This window comes from Tursiops truncatus, chromosome 9, assembly GCF_011762595.2.
Source record: "Tursiops truncatus isolate mTurTru1 chromosome 9, mTurTru1.mat.Y, whole genome shotgun sequence".
NCBI lineage: Eukaryota > Metazoa > Chordata > Mammalia > Artiodactyla > Delphinidae > Tursiops > Tursiops truncatus.
The window spans coordinates 98438577-98458748 of NC_047042.1; the positions used below are offsets into that span (position 1 = coordinate 98438577).

A 20172-nucleotide genomic window follows, 5' to 3' on the forward strand; every position below is an offset into this window, starting at 1 on the left:
TCTGTATCTGACAGTAAGTTTTTGTTGGCCTGAGACATATCTCCAAGGCTGACTAATTTTCTCAGCCTGTCCCATTTTTTCTTTAGGTGTATTAATGATTCAACCAATCCCCTGTCAGTCTGGTTGCCCTGGACATCATGCCTTCTCTTGGGGCTGACTTTTCCTATCCTTATCTTCTGATTCACCATTCAATCATCCAAAAATATTCATGAGCATTTCTGTGTGCAAGAGATGGAGGATAACAGTGGAGATATTTTAGTGAAACATAATTATGATGCAAACTAATGAAAAAAATGAGGCTATTTCAGATAGTGATAAATGCTATGAAAAATTTCGGGCAGGATAACAGGATTGAGTGTTGGGATGGAGGAGGGTGTTGCGCTGTAGACAGGGTGGACAGGGAATGTCTGTCGGAGGAGGTAAGGTCTGAACTGAGCCCTGCACACTAAGGAGCCAGTCACGTGAACATACTTTCCTGTTGATCTTAAGAGTTTAGCTCTCAGGGGAATTGCTTCATGCCTATCATTCGAAGTGGAAATTCATCGCCTGTCTCTATAGAGAAAATGTGGCACAAATTACATAATTACGTTGCATTAGTGTTGTGTGTTGCGTACTCAAATGGTAAGATAACCATGCTTTTCAATCCAAAACGCAGAATGCATGGTTTAACGTGTAGCGTGTGGGCTGGGTATGAAATCAGGGCTATCTTGGATTTTCCAAGGCATGATTACTATCATTGATAAGCTTCAGGGGGTTGGCCTGGGCACCTAACCCACTGCTGGTATGAGAAGTGTATTTCTAGTTTCTAAAAAGTGAAATAACAGGTGTACTTTTGGAATAAAACTGCTTGCCATTTGGGACCGTATCTCTTTTCCCCAACCAGATTACACGTTCTTCCCTCAGAGCAAAGTCTGATTTTTATACTTTTTTGAATCCCTCAAAGCACCTACCAGAGTGCTGGGTACGTAGAAGACACAAAAAGGTCCATGGGTTTGCCTTAAATTCCGAACATGCACTTGACTGGGAAGCACCGAGTCCTTTTGTCCCTCTCGGGCTCGGAGTGCCGAGGTGCTGTTCACCCTCCTGCCGCATGGAGGCGCAAAGGGAATGCCGCGCGGTGAGGAGGAGCGGCTGGAGCCGGTATTGGCCCGGGAGGGCCGAACTCCCATAATGCACCTTGTATCAACACGGCGTTGGGGGCAGCTTCGAGGAGGTGCCGGGGGCGCCCAGCGGACCCGCACGCACCCCGAGGCGTATCAGGCGGGGCCCGGGTGTTGGGGGGCGACTGGCAGCCATGGCGGAGTCGGCGCCTGCTCGGGTAAGAGTCCTCCTGGCGCGGACCCGAGGGCGCGTTCGGGACGGCTGAGCCCCGGCCGGGGCGGGGCTTCGAGGTGCGGGGCTGGGCGGCCGTGGTCCGCAGCTGGCGTGGGTCAACGCCGACCTCTCCGCGCAACCCCAGAGTTCTGCCCTCGCCCTGTCGGTTTCCTCCGCGTCGGGCCACAGCCCCAGTGCCACGCGCCTTCGCCGAGAAACTTCTCGGAGGTTTGTTTCATGTTCTTGGATTTGCTACCGTCCCTACACGTTTTCGTCCCGCCCTAAGAGAGCCCGTTTCCAGGCTGGCGAGGGGGCGCGGATTGGAAACCTTGGGTCCCCGTCACTGCCAGTGAACTTGCCCGGTGCTTCGGGGACCCCAGGACTCTGCCTCTCTGCGACCAGCTCGTTCTCGGGCTGATGGGTTTCCCTCGTTTCTTCTGCCGTGCTCTCCTGCTACAGACTCTGCCCTGGGTTGCAGCCGCAGGTTGAAGTCAGGCTGGGCTTCCTCTCCTTGGGACAGGTGTTATCTCACTGTGTAGTTGTTGGCTTTTGTCTGTGAAGCTGTCGATCTCTTTCCCTCTCCCCCTTCCCCAGATGTCCCCATTCAGGGAATGGCAAGACGTGGAGCTTGGGCACGGTGTCGGGAAACTAGGTATCAGCCGTAACTCAGCTCTCAGCTATCCACTTTAGTGATTTTAGGCAACTTTGTTCACTTGAAGCCTCCTTTTCCTTAGCTGTAAGTTGAGAGTGTTGGACTAGTTACTAGACGATCTCTAAGGTTTCTGGCAGCTCTGACACTCTCATATTATTACAAAGTGGTGGTTATTTTAATGATACAGGATGATTTGTTATAGGAAGGGTAGATGGAGTTTAGTTGGTTTTTAGTGCAGCATTTCTCGATCTAGAAACACTTTCAAAATCGTGTGAGACCTTTGTGAGGATAGAGGGCTAAGGAGATCCTGTAGTGAAAACTTGACCATGAGCTGGGTGCATTGTATTTGGTTCTTGTAGGAAGTGGGTAAGAACTAAGAGGGGAAGGATTGGAAGACTTAAAGAACACAGTGTTTGCTTTCAACAAATTATGGAAACAAGACACAGATGTTCATGATAATCACAATATTTACCTCGTTTTGATTCCTTTAAGTTAAGGTGATCCAGTCAAAGACTTGCCTTTTCCCCAAGATCAAATTGTAGTACTAAAGTCGGGCAGGAGGACAAGTTACTAATTTCCAGAGTACTTCTTGACTGGTCAGCGCCGTTACCTACATGTCTACAACAGACCTTGTTAAAAAGAAGTCTTGGGTTTCCCAGGTGCCGCAGTGGTTGAGGGTTCGCCTGCCGATGCAGCAGACGTGGGTTCGTGCCCCGGTCTGGGAAGATCCCATATGCCGCGGAGCGGCTGGGCCCGTGAGCCATGGCCAATGAGCCTGCGCATCCGGAGCCTGTGCTCCGCAACGGGAGAGGCCACAACAGTGAGAAGCCTGCGTACCGCAAAAAAAAAAAAAAAAAAAAGAAGAAGTCTTAAAGATCCTCCAAAATCCCCACCTATCCTTTAAGTAATTTATGGATCTGTCATTGCAGAACGTATTTAAATTGTCCTTGAGCATATTTCTTTTATCATCTTGAGATGAAGATTCTGTACCTTTTATTTGACAGTATGGCCAAGTGGGTGCCCTGATGAAAACAACTAAAAATGCTGAGGGGGAAAAACAAATATATTTGAAATGTAGCTAGTAAAGAATACGTGGAGGGGCTTCCCTGGTGGCGCAGTGGTTAAGAATCCGCCTGCCAATGCGGGGGACCCGGGTTCAATACCTGGTCTGGGAACATCCCACATGCCAGGGAGCAACTAAGCCCGTGCACCACAACTACTGAGCCTGCGTTCTAGAGCCTGCATGCCACAGCTACTGAGCCCAAGTGACGCAACTACTGAGGCCCATGTACCTGGAGCCTGTGTCTGCAACAGGAGAAGCCACTGCAATGAGAAGCCCGTGCACCGCAATGCAGAGTAGCCCCCGCTCACTGCAACTAGAGAAAGCCTACACGCAGCAACGAAGACCCAACACAGCCAAAAATAAATAAATAAAATAAATTAAAAAAAATAAAGAATAAGTGGAGCCCAAAGACTAAGTGGAAAATGGAGTGCTTAAGAGGTAAGCAGAGTTCTGAAGCCAACTTTGAGGGCATTGGCTGAACATTCATCTGTAGTGTTTATGACCTCAAGGGGCCTGGAAAATAGAAGACAAAACTCAGAGCCTACGGTGGGGAGTCTAAGACGCCTCCTACTCCAGTCTCATAAAACTGAGACTTCAAAGGGCAACGTTCAGTGTGAACTGGAAGTAAGCTCTTACCCCCAAGGAGTGATTGCAAAGAAAATCATGTCAAACCTTGGTGCTGGGAGATGGGTGCAAGGTGCCCCTTGAAAATTCATGTTGACTCTCAAGTGGGTTTATTGCCTGAATTCACACAACCTTGGTGTCTGGGAAACCTTAAGCCAAGAATTTAGTTTAAAGTAGAGCCTCCAGCCGTCTATAAGAAATAAACACAGATCTTCTCCAGAGGAGTCTACACTTAACTCAGACTTCAGATAATTCTCAGATAAAATGCCAAGAAAAATGAATTCACAATAAAAAGTTATCCAAAAAGCGATGAAAAACTATGAGAAAAAGCCAGTAAAATTAATGGGCAACAAAATTAGACCTTCAGAGATTTCAGATATTGCAATTCCAGAAGAAAAACATATTGGAATTCCAGTAGGAAACACACACACACATGCACGCGCGCGTGCACACACACACATGCACACACACAATCTGCACTGGAGGACATATTTGATGAATATCTAGTGGCTGAGGATATTGTAGGACTGATGCAAATACTAATACTTAGAAGTCCCGTAGATCCCAATCAGGATAAACATAAAGAAATCTCTACCTAGACACGTAATAGTGAAAGTACAGAATACAAGGCAGAGAGAATTCTTAAAAGCAGCCAAACAAAAAAGATTAACTTCAAATGAACCATTGTAAGGCTGATGAGGTTCAGCTTCTCAGCAACAGTGGAAGCCAGCCAACAGTAGAATGGTTTCATCAAAGGGCTAAAAGAAAATAACTATGTAATCCCATATTTTAAAACTGTGCAAAAGTACCTTTCAAAAAAAAAAGGTAAAATAAAATATTTTCAAACAAATTAAAACTGACAATTTGTTACCAATATACTCTTTTTTTTTTTCATTTTAACATCTTTATTGGAGTATAATTGCTTTACAATGGTATGTTAGTTTCAGCTTCACAACAAAATGAATCAGTTATATATATACATATGTTCCCATATCTCTTCCCACTTGCGTCTCCCTCACCAATATACTCTTATTAAAGGAAGTTCTAAAGGATATACTTCAGGTACAAGGAAAATTATCTTAAGTGGAAAGTGAAAGTGTAAGAAAGTATGATGATCCATTAAAATGGGTAAATCTAAACAACTATTGACTGAATAAAACAGTAATAATCTCTTGTGGGTTAAAACCAAAGGCAGAATTAAAATACATGGCAGCATTGATGTAAACGTTAGGAAGAGATGATCAGAATTCAGATATTTAAAGGTCTTTGTAAGTAATTTCTAGGATGGTTGCTAAAAGACTAGAAATTGGCTGTATAACTTACAATTTAAAAGGGGGGATAATAGAATAAGAAAAAATTATCTAAAAGAAGGCAAGAAAAAAGATGGGATAAATAGCACAAAAAAGGTAAAAATAAATAAAAATAGGTCAACAATTACAGTAAATGTAAATGGACTAAATGTTCTAGTTAAAAGGCAAAGATTGATAGGATTGGTTAAAGTTCAGCAAATGGCTTATAAGAGATACAACTGAAAGATAAAGCTATAGAAATGGTTGAATATAACAGGATATGAAAACATGTATCAGGCTAATACTAATCAAAAGAAAAATGGCTTAACTGTATTAATATTGCTAGAGATAGACGGCTACTACTACTTTTATAATAGCAAAAGACTCAATTTACCAGGCTGATAGGACATTTCTAATCTTATGTGCACCTAATTATACTGTCTCAAAATATATAAAACAAAAATTGATAGAACTACAAGGAAAATCCATTATCGTAGTAGAAATTTTAACACAACCTTAGTATTTTATCAAGCAGAGAAAAACTAGTAAGGGTGTAGTGCATTCAACAGAACTTTCTGAGATGATGGAAATATTCTCTCTGTCCTGTTCAGCGTAGTAGCTACAAAGTACATGTGGCTATTTTGAGCACTTGCAATGTGGCTCAATAGCTGAGGAACTGAATTTTTAATTTAATTTTAATTAATTTAAATTTAAGCATCCACATGTTTCTAGTGGCTGTTATATTGGACAGCACAGATATAGAGGATAATACTAATTTTTTTATCCACATATCAATATATAATTTCAACGTTCAGAGAGATTAGTGAAAAAAGAGAGAAGGCAAAAATACCCCATTAGAAATGAAAGTGTGTTCTGGTGGCTGATGCTGACTGTAGACCAGGACCTTAGGTAGGGTTGTTGAACAGAACATCACCATCACCACCACCAACATCCCTCTCCATGTGGCTTGGGATTCTTCAGGCGATTCCAGCACCTACATGCCTATGATTTGCTCTGCTTGACATGGAGTGGGGCAGACACAAACTGTCCCTGACAAACCCTCAATTGCAGATTCGTGAACAAAATAGATGTTGTTGTCTTAAGCCACAAAATTTGGGATTATTTATGATATAGCAATTGATGATTGGAACAGATACCTATGGAATATATTTAAATACCAAAAGGTGTTAAAAAATACCTTACAAAAGGAGTATATACTGTGTGTGTGAATTGAAACATTTTATCCTAAAGATGTCACTTCTCAAATTTATCTATGGACTTGATGCAGTGCCAAACAAAATCTCTAAAGATATTTTTATGAAACCTTTCGAGCTTGTAAACTATCAACAGGCCAAAATTAGTCAAGATACTCCTGTAAAATAAGGAGGTGGGACTTGTATCAATAATTATCAAAAAGCTGTGGTCATTAAGATGGTAATTTTGGTAAAGCAGTAGAAAAATTGACCCATAGAACAGAACAGAGATGCCAGAAACAGACTGACTGTATGTATGAAAACTTGATTTATGACAGAGATAGCATTAAAAATTAGTGGGTAGGGCTTCCCTGGTGGCGCAGTGGTTGAGAGTCCGCCTGCCAATGCAGGGGACACGGGTTCGTGCCCCGGTCCGGGAAGATCCCACATGCCGCGGAGCAGCTGGGCCTGTGAGCCATGGCTGCTGAGCCTGTGCGTCCTGAACCTGTGCTCCGCAGTGGGAGAGGCCACACAGTGAGAGGCCCGCGTACCGCAAAAAAAAAAAAAAAAAAAAAAAATTAGTGGGTAAATGATGGATTTTTCATTATATAGTATTAGATCTATTTATTGACTTTCATATGAAAATCAAAGCTTGCACTGTACACAAATACTGTCTCAGTTCTAGTTGAGATAAATGCTTAAATGTGAAAGTCAAAACTATCAAGTGTTTAGAAGACAGTATTGTGGGATATAGATTTTTTTTTTTACACCTGACACAAAAGTTCAAACCACAAAAGAATTAATGCTGATAAAACTCAACTACGTTAAAACTAAGGACTTTTAATCAAATGATAATAAAGAGAATTTTAAAATGAGGCACAAATAAGGGAAGTTATTTGTAACACATATGACTGATAAAGATTAGTATACAGAATTTACAGAGAAATTGTATGAGACAACCTCATAGATCCTATGAGAAGCCAGATAACCCAAAAGATAAATGGATTAAACATTTCAGTCAGAGGAAGTTTGAATGGCCAATAAACATAAAAAAGATGCTTATCCCTTGTTAAAAATCAAGGAAAATGCAGGTTAAAACCATGATGAGGTATCATTTCAGATCTACTAGAGGGATGCAAATTTTAGTTTGACAGTAACAAATGTTGATGAAGCTGTGGAACAGCCAGAATACTTACAGACTTCTGACAAGAATGAAATTGGTATGACTGCTTTGGAAAACATTTGACATTATCTGCTTAAGTTTAGGATGTGTATATACCCTATGAGCCAACAATTCCCCTCCTAGGACTATACCCTTGGGAAACTTGCCCATGTCCACTAGAAGCCAGACACAATTCTATTTATCATAGCACTGCTTGTAATGACAGAGATGGGGAAACATCAATAGTGGAATAGAAAAATAAACTGTGGTATAGTCACACGATGGAATATTATACAGCAATGAAAATGAATGAATTAAAGCCACCTGCAACAACAAGCTATTCCCAGGAGTTGTAGAAGAGTGACTTGTTCATATAAAATCCTAAAACATGCAAAATTTAAAGAATATATATTTTTTGGAAACAAACGTAAAAAAAAAACAAACATGAAAAAGGGCAGTTAATAGTAAAAACCAAATTTGGGATAGTAGTTACTTCAGAGAGTTGCACAAAGGACTGTAAAGGTGATATATATAAAACACACACACACACACGCACACGCACACGCACACGCACGCACACGCACACGCACACGCATACCTCATTGTATTGTGCTTTGCTTTATTGCACTTGGTAGATACTGTGTTTCTTACACACTGAAGGTTTGTGGCAACTCTGTGTTGAGCAAGTCTGTCATCGACCATTTTTCCAACGTGTTTGCTCACTTTGTGTCTCTGTGTCACATTTCGGTAATTCTCAAAATATTTTGAACTTTTTCATTGTTTTTATATTTGTTATGGTGATCTGTGAACTTTGATGTTAATATTACAGAAAGAAGGCTCAGATGATGGTCAGCATTATTTACCTGAAAAAATTTGATTTTTTAATTAAGGTATATACTTTTTTTAGATGTAATGCCATTGCATTAGACTACAGAACAGTGTAAACATAACTTTTTCTATGTACTAGAAAACCAAAAAATTCATGTGACTTGCTTAATTGTGATACTTGCTTTAAGAACCCACAGTATTCTCCGAGGTATGCTGTGTGCATGTGTATATGTGTGTGTATATACATATATATTTAACTTTAATTAATTAATTTTTTAAACTGAGTGGTGGTTACGTGGAGATTTGTTGTCACTACTTTATATATTTTATGTATTATGTAAATATTCTTTTTTAAACTATTCAGTAAGTCATGGTATCTCAGAAGTGACCTTAAATATCATCTAGTCCAGCTTAAGCAAGTATCACTTTAGAGCGTTATTTAATTGTTCAGTGTTTTACTCAAGCAGATGGTAGGTGTCTAAACAACAGGGGCTGTGTCTTGTACTTAATGGGTTTCAGACCATGGCTGCAGGCCCAATGTATGATACATGATCTGACACTATGATACAATATGCAAGCAGGACTGTCCCAGAAAATCTAGAAATACAGTTAGTGTAAGTATACTTTTAAAAAATTTCTCACTACCTTCAGGAATTTTCTTATATATGGAACTTAAGAAAAAAATTATGGAGGAATATGTGTTTATTGAAAAAGTCAAACAAGCAATAGTTTATAATCAAAGATTAAAATTCCTCTCTCTCATATCCTGAGACTGACTCATGTTAGTATAGTTTGGTGAATACCTTCCCAAACCTTTCTGTGTGTGGAAACATATACACGTATCTTTTCTCTTCTTTAGGAAAATGAAGTCAGAATAAATATGTTTCCCTAAAAGTTGACAGCCTATCAATGTATGATGAACAGTCTTCCAAACCATACATACAGATCTAACTCATTCTTTTTAATAGTTGTATAACATCATCTTTGGTCGTGCCATAATTTATTTAACCATCCTCTTATTAATAGACATCTAGAGGGAGTTCCCTTGCGGTCCAGTGGTTAGGACTTGGTGCTTTCACTGCCATGGCCCGAGTTGAATCCCTGGTTGGGGAGCTAAGGTACCGCAAGCCACGCGGTGTGGCCAAAAAAAATATTAGACATCTAGATTATTTCCAAGTTTTGGCTATTCCAGAGAATGTTGCCAGTAATCATCTTTGTATGTATGTCACTAAACAGTAATGCCATTTATTTTTGAAGATTCCCATAGCGGTACTACTAGGTGAAAGGGTTTTTAATGACTTCCTGGATATTTTCTTTCCTCAAAGTTTGTAGTATTTTTCATTCCTTCCAGGAGTGTTATGGAAGTGCCAGTTTTACCACGTCATAGTCAGCTCTGAATGTTGTTCCTGCCCCTTTCTTTCATATTTCTCAACCTCGTGGGTGAAAAGTGGTTTCATTTGGTTGTATGTGCATTCCTGACTGCTAATGTGGCTGTCTTTTCATTGGCTTATTGACCACCTGCATTTCCACTTTCGCAAATTATTTATAGTTGCAGTTTTATCTTTGGATTGTTTATCTTTCCTTTGCGCTTCATATCCTGTTTACAGATATTCTCTCCCAGTTTGTTTTTAGACTTTGTTTATGGTATCTTTTATAATAGCTAATATTTTCTCCTTAACGTTCTGAGTGTTGCTTACTGAGATATAATTTACATACAGTAAAATTTACTCCTTCGGCATAACTGTAGTTAAGTGAGTTTTGAAAAACGTGTAGCCATCATATTACCAAGTTATAGAATATTGTCATCATCCCAGAAATTACCCCTAAGTAATTAATTTCCCCCAATCCCCGCCTCTGGCAACCACTGATCTCTGTTTTGTGTCTATAGTTTTCCCTTTTCCTCAGTGTCACGTAAATGGAATACAGTATGTAGCATTTTGTGTCTGGCTTCTTTCACGTAGCCTAGTGATTTTGGTATTTACCCATGTTGTTACAAGTCTCAATAATTTGTTCCTTTTCATTGCTGAGGAGTATTCTGATATACGATATGTCTTTCCTAGGGCTGCTGTAAAAAAATCCCACCAACTAGGTGGCTTAACCACAAAATTTATTGTCTCACAGTTGCAGAGGCTAGAAGTCTGCAATCAGGGTGTCCACCGGGTTGGTTCCTTATGAGGACTGTGAGGGAGAGTCTGTTCCATGCCTCTCCCCCAGCTTTTGGTGGTGCCAGGTGTTTCCTTGGCTTGTTGCCGCATAACTCCAACCTCTGCCTCCACTTTCACGTGGTTGTCTTCTCCTTGTATGTGCCTTCACATTGTCTGTTCTCTCTCTGTGTGTTTGTTTCTGTCCGTATTCCTCCTTCTTTACTAGGACACCAGTCACATTGGATTAGAGCCCACTGTCATGACCTCATTTTAACCTGATTACTCGGTAAAGACTATCTCCAAGTAAAATCACATTGTGAGGTACTAGGGGTTAGGACGTCCACATACCTTTTTGGGGAGACACAATTGAACCCATAACATACGAATGGATACAGTTTGTTTGTTTATCCATTCACCAGTTGATGGACATTCAAATTGTTTCTGTCATGATAGATAATTTAAAACAAAAGAAAAGAGGAACCTTGGCTTGCCTGCTCTTTTTAGCCTTTGACTGTGTGGAAGAGGAGAGATGTTATTTCTCTGCTCAGATCCCAACCCACCTTCCTGTTTGGAAAAAGTGCTAGAAAGCAACACAGTGCTGGCCACAGAAAGGAAAGAGGAGATTCCAAAAAACTAGAGACTTAGAGACTTAAAGTTAAAAGCAGAACATGTGATGAAATGAATTTACCCAGTAATCTAAGTTTTTTGTTTCATTTGTATTTTTCTTTTACATTAAACTTTTCTTTAAATCTTTTTTAAGGGGGATATTTAAGCTTTTGACTGTATGCTAAATAATGAACTGAGTTGGTTAACTGGAGTAGGTCATGGCCAAACTTAAGAGTTCAGTTCTGTGCCGGTTGGTTTCATCTTGTCCCCTCTTTCTCCAGACCATAAGCTCTGGCCCTAGCAGTTCTTTCAAAGATATTTCCTTTCAGTGCCTTGTTCTCAGTGTCCTCATTATGGTTAGAGAAGCAGCCTTGAATCAAGTGTATGCTGTTACACTTGAGAATATGAAGTTTCAGGGGTTTAGGACTGAAATGAACATGCAGTGAGACAGTGAGGGCAAGAGGCAGTTCAGGAAGACTTCCCAGGTGTTGGTTTTAGTAATTTCGAGGTTCAGCCACAGTGATTTTTCTACTATCTGGGACAGACCATAAAAATGTGAAGTCTAAGGACAATGTCCGAGGACTTAGTCAAGTCATTTAAGTAAATGTTTATGAAGGATTTAGTAGGTGTTTTCACTATACTAGTTGCTAGGGTGCAAAGATGAATGAGGTGAGTCTTGTAGGTCCTGCTAAGGAATTTTGTCTTGATTGTGGGGAGCCACTGAAAGGTTTTTAGCAGGGCTGACGTGATCAGCTACAAATCAAGAAGGAATGTGAAGTTGAATGTGGATGTAAGTTACATCATTTATCATAGCAAAGTGTTAGAAATAGTCCAAAATATCAAGTAGAAAGAAATGGGCTTAAAAACTGAATACTGATGCAGGGAAGTCTTACGGAATATGCTGACAGTGAAACACAGGTAACGAAACATGTACAATATGATTGCAGTTTTGTTGAAAAAGAAATAAGTTAAAAGATGAAAAAAACTTATAGGAAATACACCAAAATTCCAAGCTTATTTCTGGACGGTGGTATTTTACATACATTTTTCTTTCTTTCTTCTTTTCAGCGTTTTCTTGTTACAGGATAGATGTATAGTTTGCAGTATCAGAATGTAAAAGCACCTGCTTTTTATTTTTACATGTTTTTCATGCTTTTATTAGTTTACTGCGTGGTATATGCCTCTTAATCTTTTTTTTTAAATAAATTTATTTATTTATTTTTGGCTGTGTTGGGTCTTCGTTGCTGTGCGCGGCCTTTCTCTAGTTGCAGTGATCGGGACTACTCTTTGTTGCGGTGCGTGGGCTTCTTATCGTCGTGGCTTCTCTTGTTGTGGAGCACGGGCTCTAGGCGCGCAGGCTTCAGTAGCTGTGGCACACGGGCTCAGTAGTTGTAGCTTGCGGGCTCTAGAGCGCAGGCTCAGTAGTTGTGGCACATGGGCTTAGTTGCTCCGTGGCATGTGAGATCTTCCCCGGGCCAGGGCTCGAACCTGTGTCCCCTGCATTGGCAGGCGGATTCTTAACCACTGCACCACCAGGGAAGCCCCGCACATGCTTTTTAAATTGAAAAGAAAGAAAAGAAGTAGAAACTAGGTGCTGTAAGCGCTCCTGGACCCACTGGACCCATTGTGTTTTTTCACCTGTTGTTTGGAAGTGACACTGACTGCCTGACGCCGTATCTGGTTCTTCAGCACAGGAGGAAGCGCCGCTCCACCCCTTTGACTTCCTCCACGCTGCCCCCACAAGCACCAGAGGAAAGCTCCTATTTGCAGACCACAGATATCTCACTCTGGACAGTGGTGGCCGCTATTCAAGCTGTGGAGAAGAAGATGGAGTCCCAGGCTGCCCGGCTGCAGAGCCTGGAGGGCCGGACGGGGACGGCTGAGAAGAAGCTGGCCGACTGCGAGAAGACGGCCGTGGAGTTGGGGAACCAGCTGGAGGGCAAGTGGGCGGTGCTGGGGACCCTGCTGCAGGAGTACGGGCTGCTGCAGAGGCGGCTGGAGAACGTGGAGAACCTGCTGAGGAACAGGAACTTCTGGGTCCTGCGGCTGCCCCCGGGCAGCAAGGGTGAGGCCCCCAAGGTAAGCCTTGAGGGTTGAGAGTCAGACCAGAGGGGGTGGGCCCAGCCCTTTGTTAGTGAAGATTCTCAGTGGCTGGCTTTTCCTTTGTGGCTTTGGTAGGAGACACTCACTATGTGACATTTGTGATTTCAGGTGTCCAGGTCACTTGAAAATGATGGAGTCTGTTTTTCAGAGCAGGAGTGGGAGAACCTGGAGGGCTGGCAGAAGGAGCTGTACACAAATGCGATGAAAAGCAGCTATGAGACTCTGGTCTCTCTAAGTAAGTAGCAGAGTTTTCTCCCTAGAATTTGCTCTTAGGCATCCTACAGTTCTTGGCCAAGTAGCTTGTGACCCAGGCTGCATCTGTGATTCTAGTGGGCTGTGGATCCTCTCTTGGCCTCAGCCAGGTTGAGAAATGGGAGTCTCCAGGCCCTCAATTTATGAAGACTTTCGGAAAGGTCTTGGTGTTGTGCATTTTGTATTTCTTCCCTGTGCTCATGTAGTCGGTTCACCGCTGTGGCCTGTCCCGTTGCGGAGCACAGGCTCCGGATGCACAGGCTCAGTGGCCATGGCTCACGGGCCCAGCCGCTCCGCGGCATGTGGGATCTTCCCGGACCGGGGCACGAACCCGTGTCCCCTGCAGCGGCAGGCGGACTCTCAACCACTGCGCCACCAGGGAAGCCCCCAGTCAGTTCTTGATAATATTTACTAATAGATAAGATGTCATCATGTGCCTTAGGGTTTAACATGGCTAGGGTTCCTCATGCTGCATTTAATACTTAGGACTGCTTGACAGGAAATCCTTTGTTGCCTGGGATGGGCAGACAGCATGGGCTCACCAAACACTGTTTCTTGGCATTTACCTGGAATTACAGATGGTCCTTGTGGTCCCAGTGTTCATTTTGTGTTGATGAGAAGTGCCGATTGATAGATGTACATCTTTATATGTAAAATGTAGGCTATTACATAATAAATGCATTTTGTTTGGTTGACAAAATCTTTTAGCACCTAGGTCCGTGGAGCCTTGTCAAGAAGGCCAGCATGCCTGGAGCGAAGCGGAGGGGGAGGGGAGTAGCAAATAGGTCAGAGATGGGACTGTGTGACCTCGACTGGCTCACGTGTTCTGCTAGTGGCTGTTTCCTTGTCTGTCATAGTGGGGGATAGCGGTGCTGACCTTACCTTGCAGTGCTGTAGCCCAGATGAAGTTAGATACCCGGAGAGGAGCCCATGTCCGTGGGTGGCAATGGTGGTGTTGGAAGGAAAGCAGTGGGCTCTGAAGCCTGACCACCTGTGCCTCAAACGGCTGAGAAGGGGCATTGAAGGCAGCAGTTAGCTGAATGGATCACTCGAATTGGCCATAATTTTCTAATTGTCCCAAACTGCTAAGGGAAAGTGACTTTGAATCTTTTGAAGTTTTAATATCAGCTCCTTGACATTGGTCACCTTGTTCATCGGCAAATGACCAGTACTGTCTCCTGGGCTCACACTGTGCCGTTTCCAACCCAGAGGTGCTCGGCCAGCCAGAAGGAGAAGCGGAGTTGGGTACAGAGATGCTGGGTGACTTGGAGGAGGAAGACGCTCGTGGTGTCCACCCAGGTGAGTGGCTCCAGAACACTCCACCCAGGCCCGCTCCCTGCAGCCTGTAGCGAGCTGCCCCACTGCTAAACGGCCAGACACTGATTGTTAGTAACCTCACCTGGCATTTAGTTGTTCTAAAGTCCTTCATGATTATCATCAGCTCACCTATTATATGTGTATCTTACCTCCTTAACTGCTGTGTGGAGTCCCTAAGGTTCACGGCCGTGTCACACTTCTCTATGCCCTGCAGACAGTGTAGAGTGTCTAACAGGCCTTAGTCAAAACCCACTGGAGATTGAGAATAGGGTTGGTCAGATCTTCAGGAGTGAAGCTAACTGGGTAAGGGGCAGGAGAAACCGTTGTAAACCAGGTAATTTGGGGAGAATATGCAGGAAGAACAGAGCTGGATACGTGAATTTTTAAGCTATAGGTTCGGTTGTTTGGTTTTTTTTCAATTATTCACATGTATTATTTTAACACTCTGTAACACTTAAATTAGCTTAGGTGTTACCTATGTATACTTTACCATTTTCCACAGAGTTGAATACAAATTTGTGGACAAGCTTAGAGGATTTATAACACTGTTCTGTAAGACTAACATATTCGGATTTCTGATCAGTATGTCTCTACCTGAGTATAGGTTACTTTTTCAGGTCTTGCAGCCCAATCTGTCTCATCCTCTTCCAAATTATCCTGATTCCCTTGATCCTGGGGTCCTTTGATTTGAGCCCTTCTGAAATTCACAGATGTTTGTTCAGCTCTGAAAAAACCAAAGGTGCTAGAATGTGATCTTTTTTGTGGCTCTTCTTTGTCTTGGCAGCGGAAGGGGTTATGATCAAGCAGGAGATACAGTACACGCAGGACGGCTCTGCGGAACTTCCTGGAGAGTTCTCGGGCATTGCCGAAGAGCACGCTTTCCTGAGCCCGGAGCAGCCTGAGCTCTGGGATGGTCAAGGACGTTCTGTCCTCTTGGAATCAGGTCCCGGGGACACTAATCCAGAGGAGCCCATTGAGGGCAGTAGAGACCCTGGCAGTGGCAGAACTCTGGGCTGCCCCCCGAAGCAGAAGTCTAACAGGCAGCTGCAGCTGGGTCAGCAGCGTGGGCAGGGCCTGAAGCTGAAAAGGGACACTGCTGGCCCCTACGAATGTTCCGAGTGCGAGGCCATCTTCCGCTGTAAGCAGCAGCTGGCCGCACATCTGCGGACCCACTCAGGATGGGAGCCTTACACGGCCTCGGAGCCAGAGGAGAGCCTTCGGCCCCGGCCCCGGCCCCAGCTTAAGCCCCAGCCCCGGAAGGCAAAGCTGCACCAGTGTGATGTGTGCACAAGGAGCTTCAGCTGCAGGGTGAGCCTGCTGACCCACCAGCGCTGCCACCTGCAGGAGGGGCCCGGTGCCGGCCGCCGGGTCCAGGAGCGGTTCTCACCCAACAGCCTGGTCGCCCTGCCCGGCCACATCCCTTGGAGGAAAAGCCGGAGTGCCCTCATCTGTGGTTACTGCGGCAAGAGCTTCAGCCACCCGTCCGACCTGGTGCGGCACCAGCGCATCCACACGGGCGAGCGGCCCTACAGCTGCCCTGAGTGTGAGAAGAGCTTTGTCCAGAAGCAGCACCTCCTGCAGCACCAGAAGATCCACCAGCGGGAGCGGGGTGGGCCAGCCCTGGAGCCCGGAAGGCCCAACGGCCTGCTTTAGGGGTGCCGGCCCCTCGCCCGACTGGGGGAGGCGGAGGGGGCTGGCACTGTCCCCCTGAAGAGACAGTGTAGCGTCAGGGACTGACTTCTTTCTGAGGGGAGTCACTTTGATTTGCTTTCCCTTGACCAGGCGCCAGGCCGAGCCCAAAGGCTGCCCTGAAAACCACGGAAGAGGAGGAGTCGGGGCCAGGCCTCTCCTGCTGTCTTCACCCTGCTGCCGAGTTTGCCATCTCTGTGGCACCGTCAAGTCTCTGCTTTTCCCATCCGAGTTGATAGTCGTGGGCTGGGGTTGGCTCTCTGAGCCTGCAGGGCTGGTGGCCTGTTCCAGGGCCCGTCCCGGCATTCAGGTCTTCCCGAGGGTTGAGTCGGGCCAAAGGAGCGAGCAGACACGTGGAAGCCCTCTAGCTGCTCTTCTTTTGTCATCTCCTTGTTAATAACAAGTAGAAGAAATAATTTAAATGAACTGCTTACCGTGCTCTGAAGACCCTTTTTTTTTGGAGTTAGATTTTAGTTGGTTAAAAAAAAAGTCTGACAATTTTTAGATTTCCAGAGTTGTAGAAGTTGTTCCTAACATGGGGACTGGGCCTGCCCTCTGGGAGGGGATCACTTATGGGGCTCTTTTAGCCCACCCACATTTAGTCAGGGCCGTAGTGCTGGGCTCCCTCTTGTGCGGGTGCTTGGCACTCCGGAATAGGGCTACCTGACCGAGAGGAGGAGAGTAGTAGGGTTAGACCCCAGAACCCCTGCTGGGAATGAAGGGTCCTGTAAAGGAGCTGAGATACGGTCCTGCTTCTCTGAGTTTGGGTTTCTCTCTGCTCTTCCATCCCATCCTTGCTGCGGTTCTGCAGCCTCCCAGCATAGAAGACTACTTTTTACTTAAGGTTGTTCAGCTTATACCAGTGGTTACTTGAGTTGGTTTTTATTATACCAGTTGTTTCTTGAGGTTGTTCAGATCACACACTTTCCACAGTAGCTCTGGGATTGACTATTCCTGAAATGGTGGAAAAAAAGCACACAGATGCCCATCTCTCAGGAGTGTTGAATGCCTGCCCCACTGTTGTTTGGGGAGATGAGAGTGGGCTCCTGGGTCCTATGTGAATGTCCCGTTTGATGTTTGCAGTTGCCTAGAATAAAACTTAACTACTAGCCAAAAAAAAAAAAAAAAAACCCACAAAACTCCTGTTTGATGTTTTTCTCCATTTGTCAAGAATACCCTCCTGGGGCCAAGATGGAGGCGGTGCCTGACCTGGAGCAGTGCCAGAGGCCTGATGGCATAGCCTGACCTGCATCCTTCCTTAAACCTAGGGAGATGAGAAGAGGCGTGTATGGGAATACTCACCAACACCTGTGGTGGTCGAGGGCTGCAGGCAGTCTGAGCATCTGAACGTTGGGAGGTAGAGAGGGCAGGTGAGACACGGTGGGTGCACCAGGAGTCCTGGGGAGCACTTAGGGGTATTGGCTTAGCTACACATGTGGCCGTGTGGGTCCATCTTAAACATGGTGCTGAGTGGCGAATGTAACAAGTTGAATGAGATCTATAACACAATACCATTTCTGTAAATTAAAAACATGTACACAAAACAAATCACTTTGTAAGAACACATAGAAGCGAAAAGTTACATACAGGCATTATGGTTGCCCATGGGAGGAATGAGTGGGATATGGGGTTGAGAAGAAACTAAATAAATAGATAAAAATGAGTTTGGTCGCTGTAAGGTAAGGGATTATCTTGGTGTAGAAACGGAATGTGGAGGGAAGCTGTCGTAGGGCAGCGCCGTGAGAGGTGCTCAGCTTCATTGTATGGAGGAAAACGTCTGGAGCGTCTCTCCTAAATCCCTTCTCCAGTCTCCTGCCTGCGGGTTTTTGCATTAGAGATACCCCCTATCCCATCCTTGACTATTCTTACCTCCCAGTGAGTGCTTTAATGTGACCAGCCTTTGCCTCGCATCATGGGGAGAAAAAGTACAAGATAGGCTCCTATTTCTCCAGCAAAGTTAGGTGGTTCTTGAGGCAGGGAAATGATTGTCTTAATCCGTCAGACTAGTGTGATAATGGCTAATGTTTACTGAGCACTCATGTGCTAGTCACTGTTCTAAGTTCTTCACATAAAAGTGAACTTAATCCTCACAAGACCCTATGTGGTGGGTACGATTATTACCCCATTTCCCACGTGAGATGCGGGAAGAGACCTGAAAGGTGATGCAGAAGCAGAGGTGGCTGTGAACCAGGCCATCTTGCTTCAGTGCTCACACACTCCACCACAGGCTCTGTTGCTTCTGGCTGACCACGATTAAGGACTTCGTGTCTGGGTTGGATTCTAAGTCCTTGTTACCCAAAGTGTGGTCTCTGCACCAGAAGCATTGGCACCCCCTGGGAGCTTGGTAGAAGGGCAGGCTCTGAGACTCACTGAATCAGAATCTGCATTTTAACAGGATCTCCAGGTCATGCTCTGCACACAGAATACACTGTTTTAAGTGATACAAAAAATCTTGGCCTGCTTCAACTGTCCTTCATTGAAAGTCTGCTCTGCTGGGTGATGAGAAGGAAACAGACTGTGCAACTGCCTGAAGGATAGGGATGATCAAGATAGATTAAATCAGCATATAGTGAAGAGTGAAATGCCAAACATCAGAGACTCATCTGTCCAATCTTCTCCTTCCTATTCCACCAGGTAAGGGCCTAATCATCGCCCACCTACTTTTCACTCAGTAACCTAACTGGTCTCCTACCCTTAATCACGTCCTTTTTGCTACCAGGGTTATTGTCCTGGAACACAGATTGGACATGGGCTTTCCTCAAAGCCTTGCAGTGCACTGACGCTACTGATGAAGAGCAAGCTTTTAAGTGTAGATTCAAGACTTGGACAACCTAACCTGCTCTGGGTTTGTTCGCTTCTCACACTAAATTCTCTCTCCTGCTGCCACAGTGGGATTCCCGTCACTTAGTCAATAAGCTGTACTTTCCCACGACTGAATTCAGCTCAGGCTTTCCCTCTCCGGGGAATGCCCTTCTCTGTGAACCAAGTACTATTTATTTTTCACTACTCAGTTCGTAGGCCCCCTTTTGTGGAAGCTTCCCTTGTTCATTTCTTTTATTCAACAAATATATGTTGAGCACCTATTATTTAGGTACTGTTTTAAATACTTGGGGTATGTCAGTGTACAGAAAAACAGTCTTTGCCCTAGCTGAGTTTACATTCGATCAAAATACATTTCCTTTAAAAAAAATTATTTTTAATTGAAGTATAGTTGATGTACAACATGTAAGTTACAGGTGTCCAGTATAGTGATTCACAGTTTTTAAAGGTTATACTCCATTTATAGTTATAAAATACTGGCTATATTCCCTGTGCTGTACAGTATATCCTTGTAGCTTATTTTATGCCTAATAGTTTGTACCTCTCAATCCCCTACCCCTGTGCTGCCCCTGCCCCCTTCCCTGTCCCCATTGGTAACCACTAATTTGTTCTCTATATCTGTGAGTCTATTTCTTTTTTGTTATATTCACTGGTTTGTTGTATTTTTAGATTCCACATATAAGTGATATCATACAGTATTTGTCTTTCTCTGTCTGACTTATTTCACTTGCATAATACTCTCCACTTCCATCCATGTTGTTGCAAATGGCAAAATTCCATTCTTTTTTATGACCGAGTAGTATTCCATTGTATATATGTACCACATCTTTATCCATTCATCTGTTGATGGACGCTTAGGTTGCTTCCATATCTTGACAATTGTAAATAATACTGCTGTGAACAGTGGGGTGGAAATCTGTTCCCTTCTTGTACTGTACCTTTGCATACCTTAGATGTTGTTCACCCGTGAATATCTGAGTAGCCTCCATGTGCAGAGTCTACAGAGGGAGGGATAAAAGGTTAAATCAGATTTTGTTCTTGGGCTCACAGGCTGTCAAGGGACTTTAATAGAAGATAGAAAATGAAGCTAAAATTCTGTAAGAGAACAATTACATT

At 44.0% G+C, this 20172-nt stretch overlaps 1 protein-coding gene across 1 annotated transcript; it reads left to right on the forward strand.

Annotated features, from left to right (window-relative positions):
* The first annotated feature begins 1166 nt into the window (after positions 1 to 1166).
* Positions 1167 to 19754, forward strand: ZNF212 (zinc finger protein 212). The gene is made up of 5 exons (XM_033863426.2): positions 1167 to 1318; positions 12565 to 12954; positions 13087 to 13213; positions 14440 to 14529; positions 15332 to 19754. The coding sequence occupies exons 1-5, from the start codon at positions 1295 to 1297 to the stop codon at positions 16198 to 16200; spliced, it is 1500 nt and encodes a 499-aa protein (XP_033719317.1). The 5' UTR covers positions 1167 to 1294; the 3' UTR covers positions 16201 to 19754.
* The last annotated feature ends 418 nt before the right edge of the window (positions 19755 to 20172 follow it).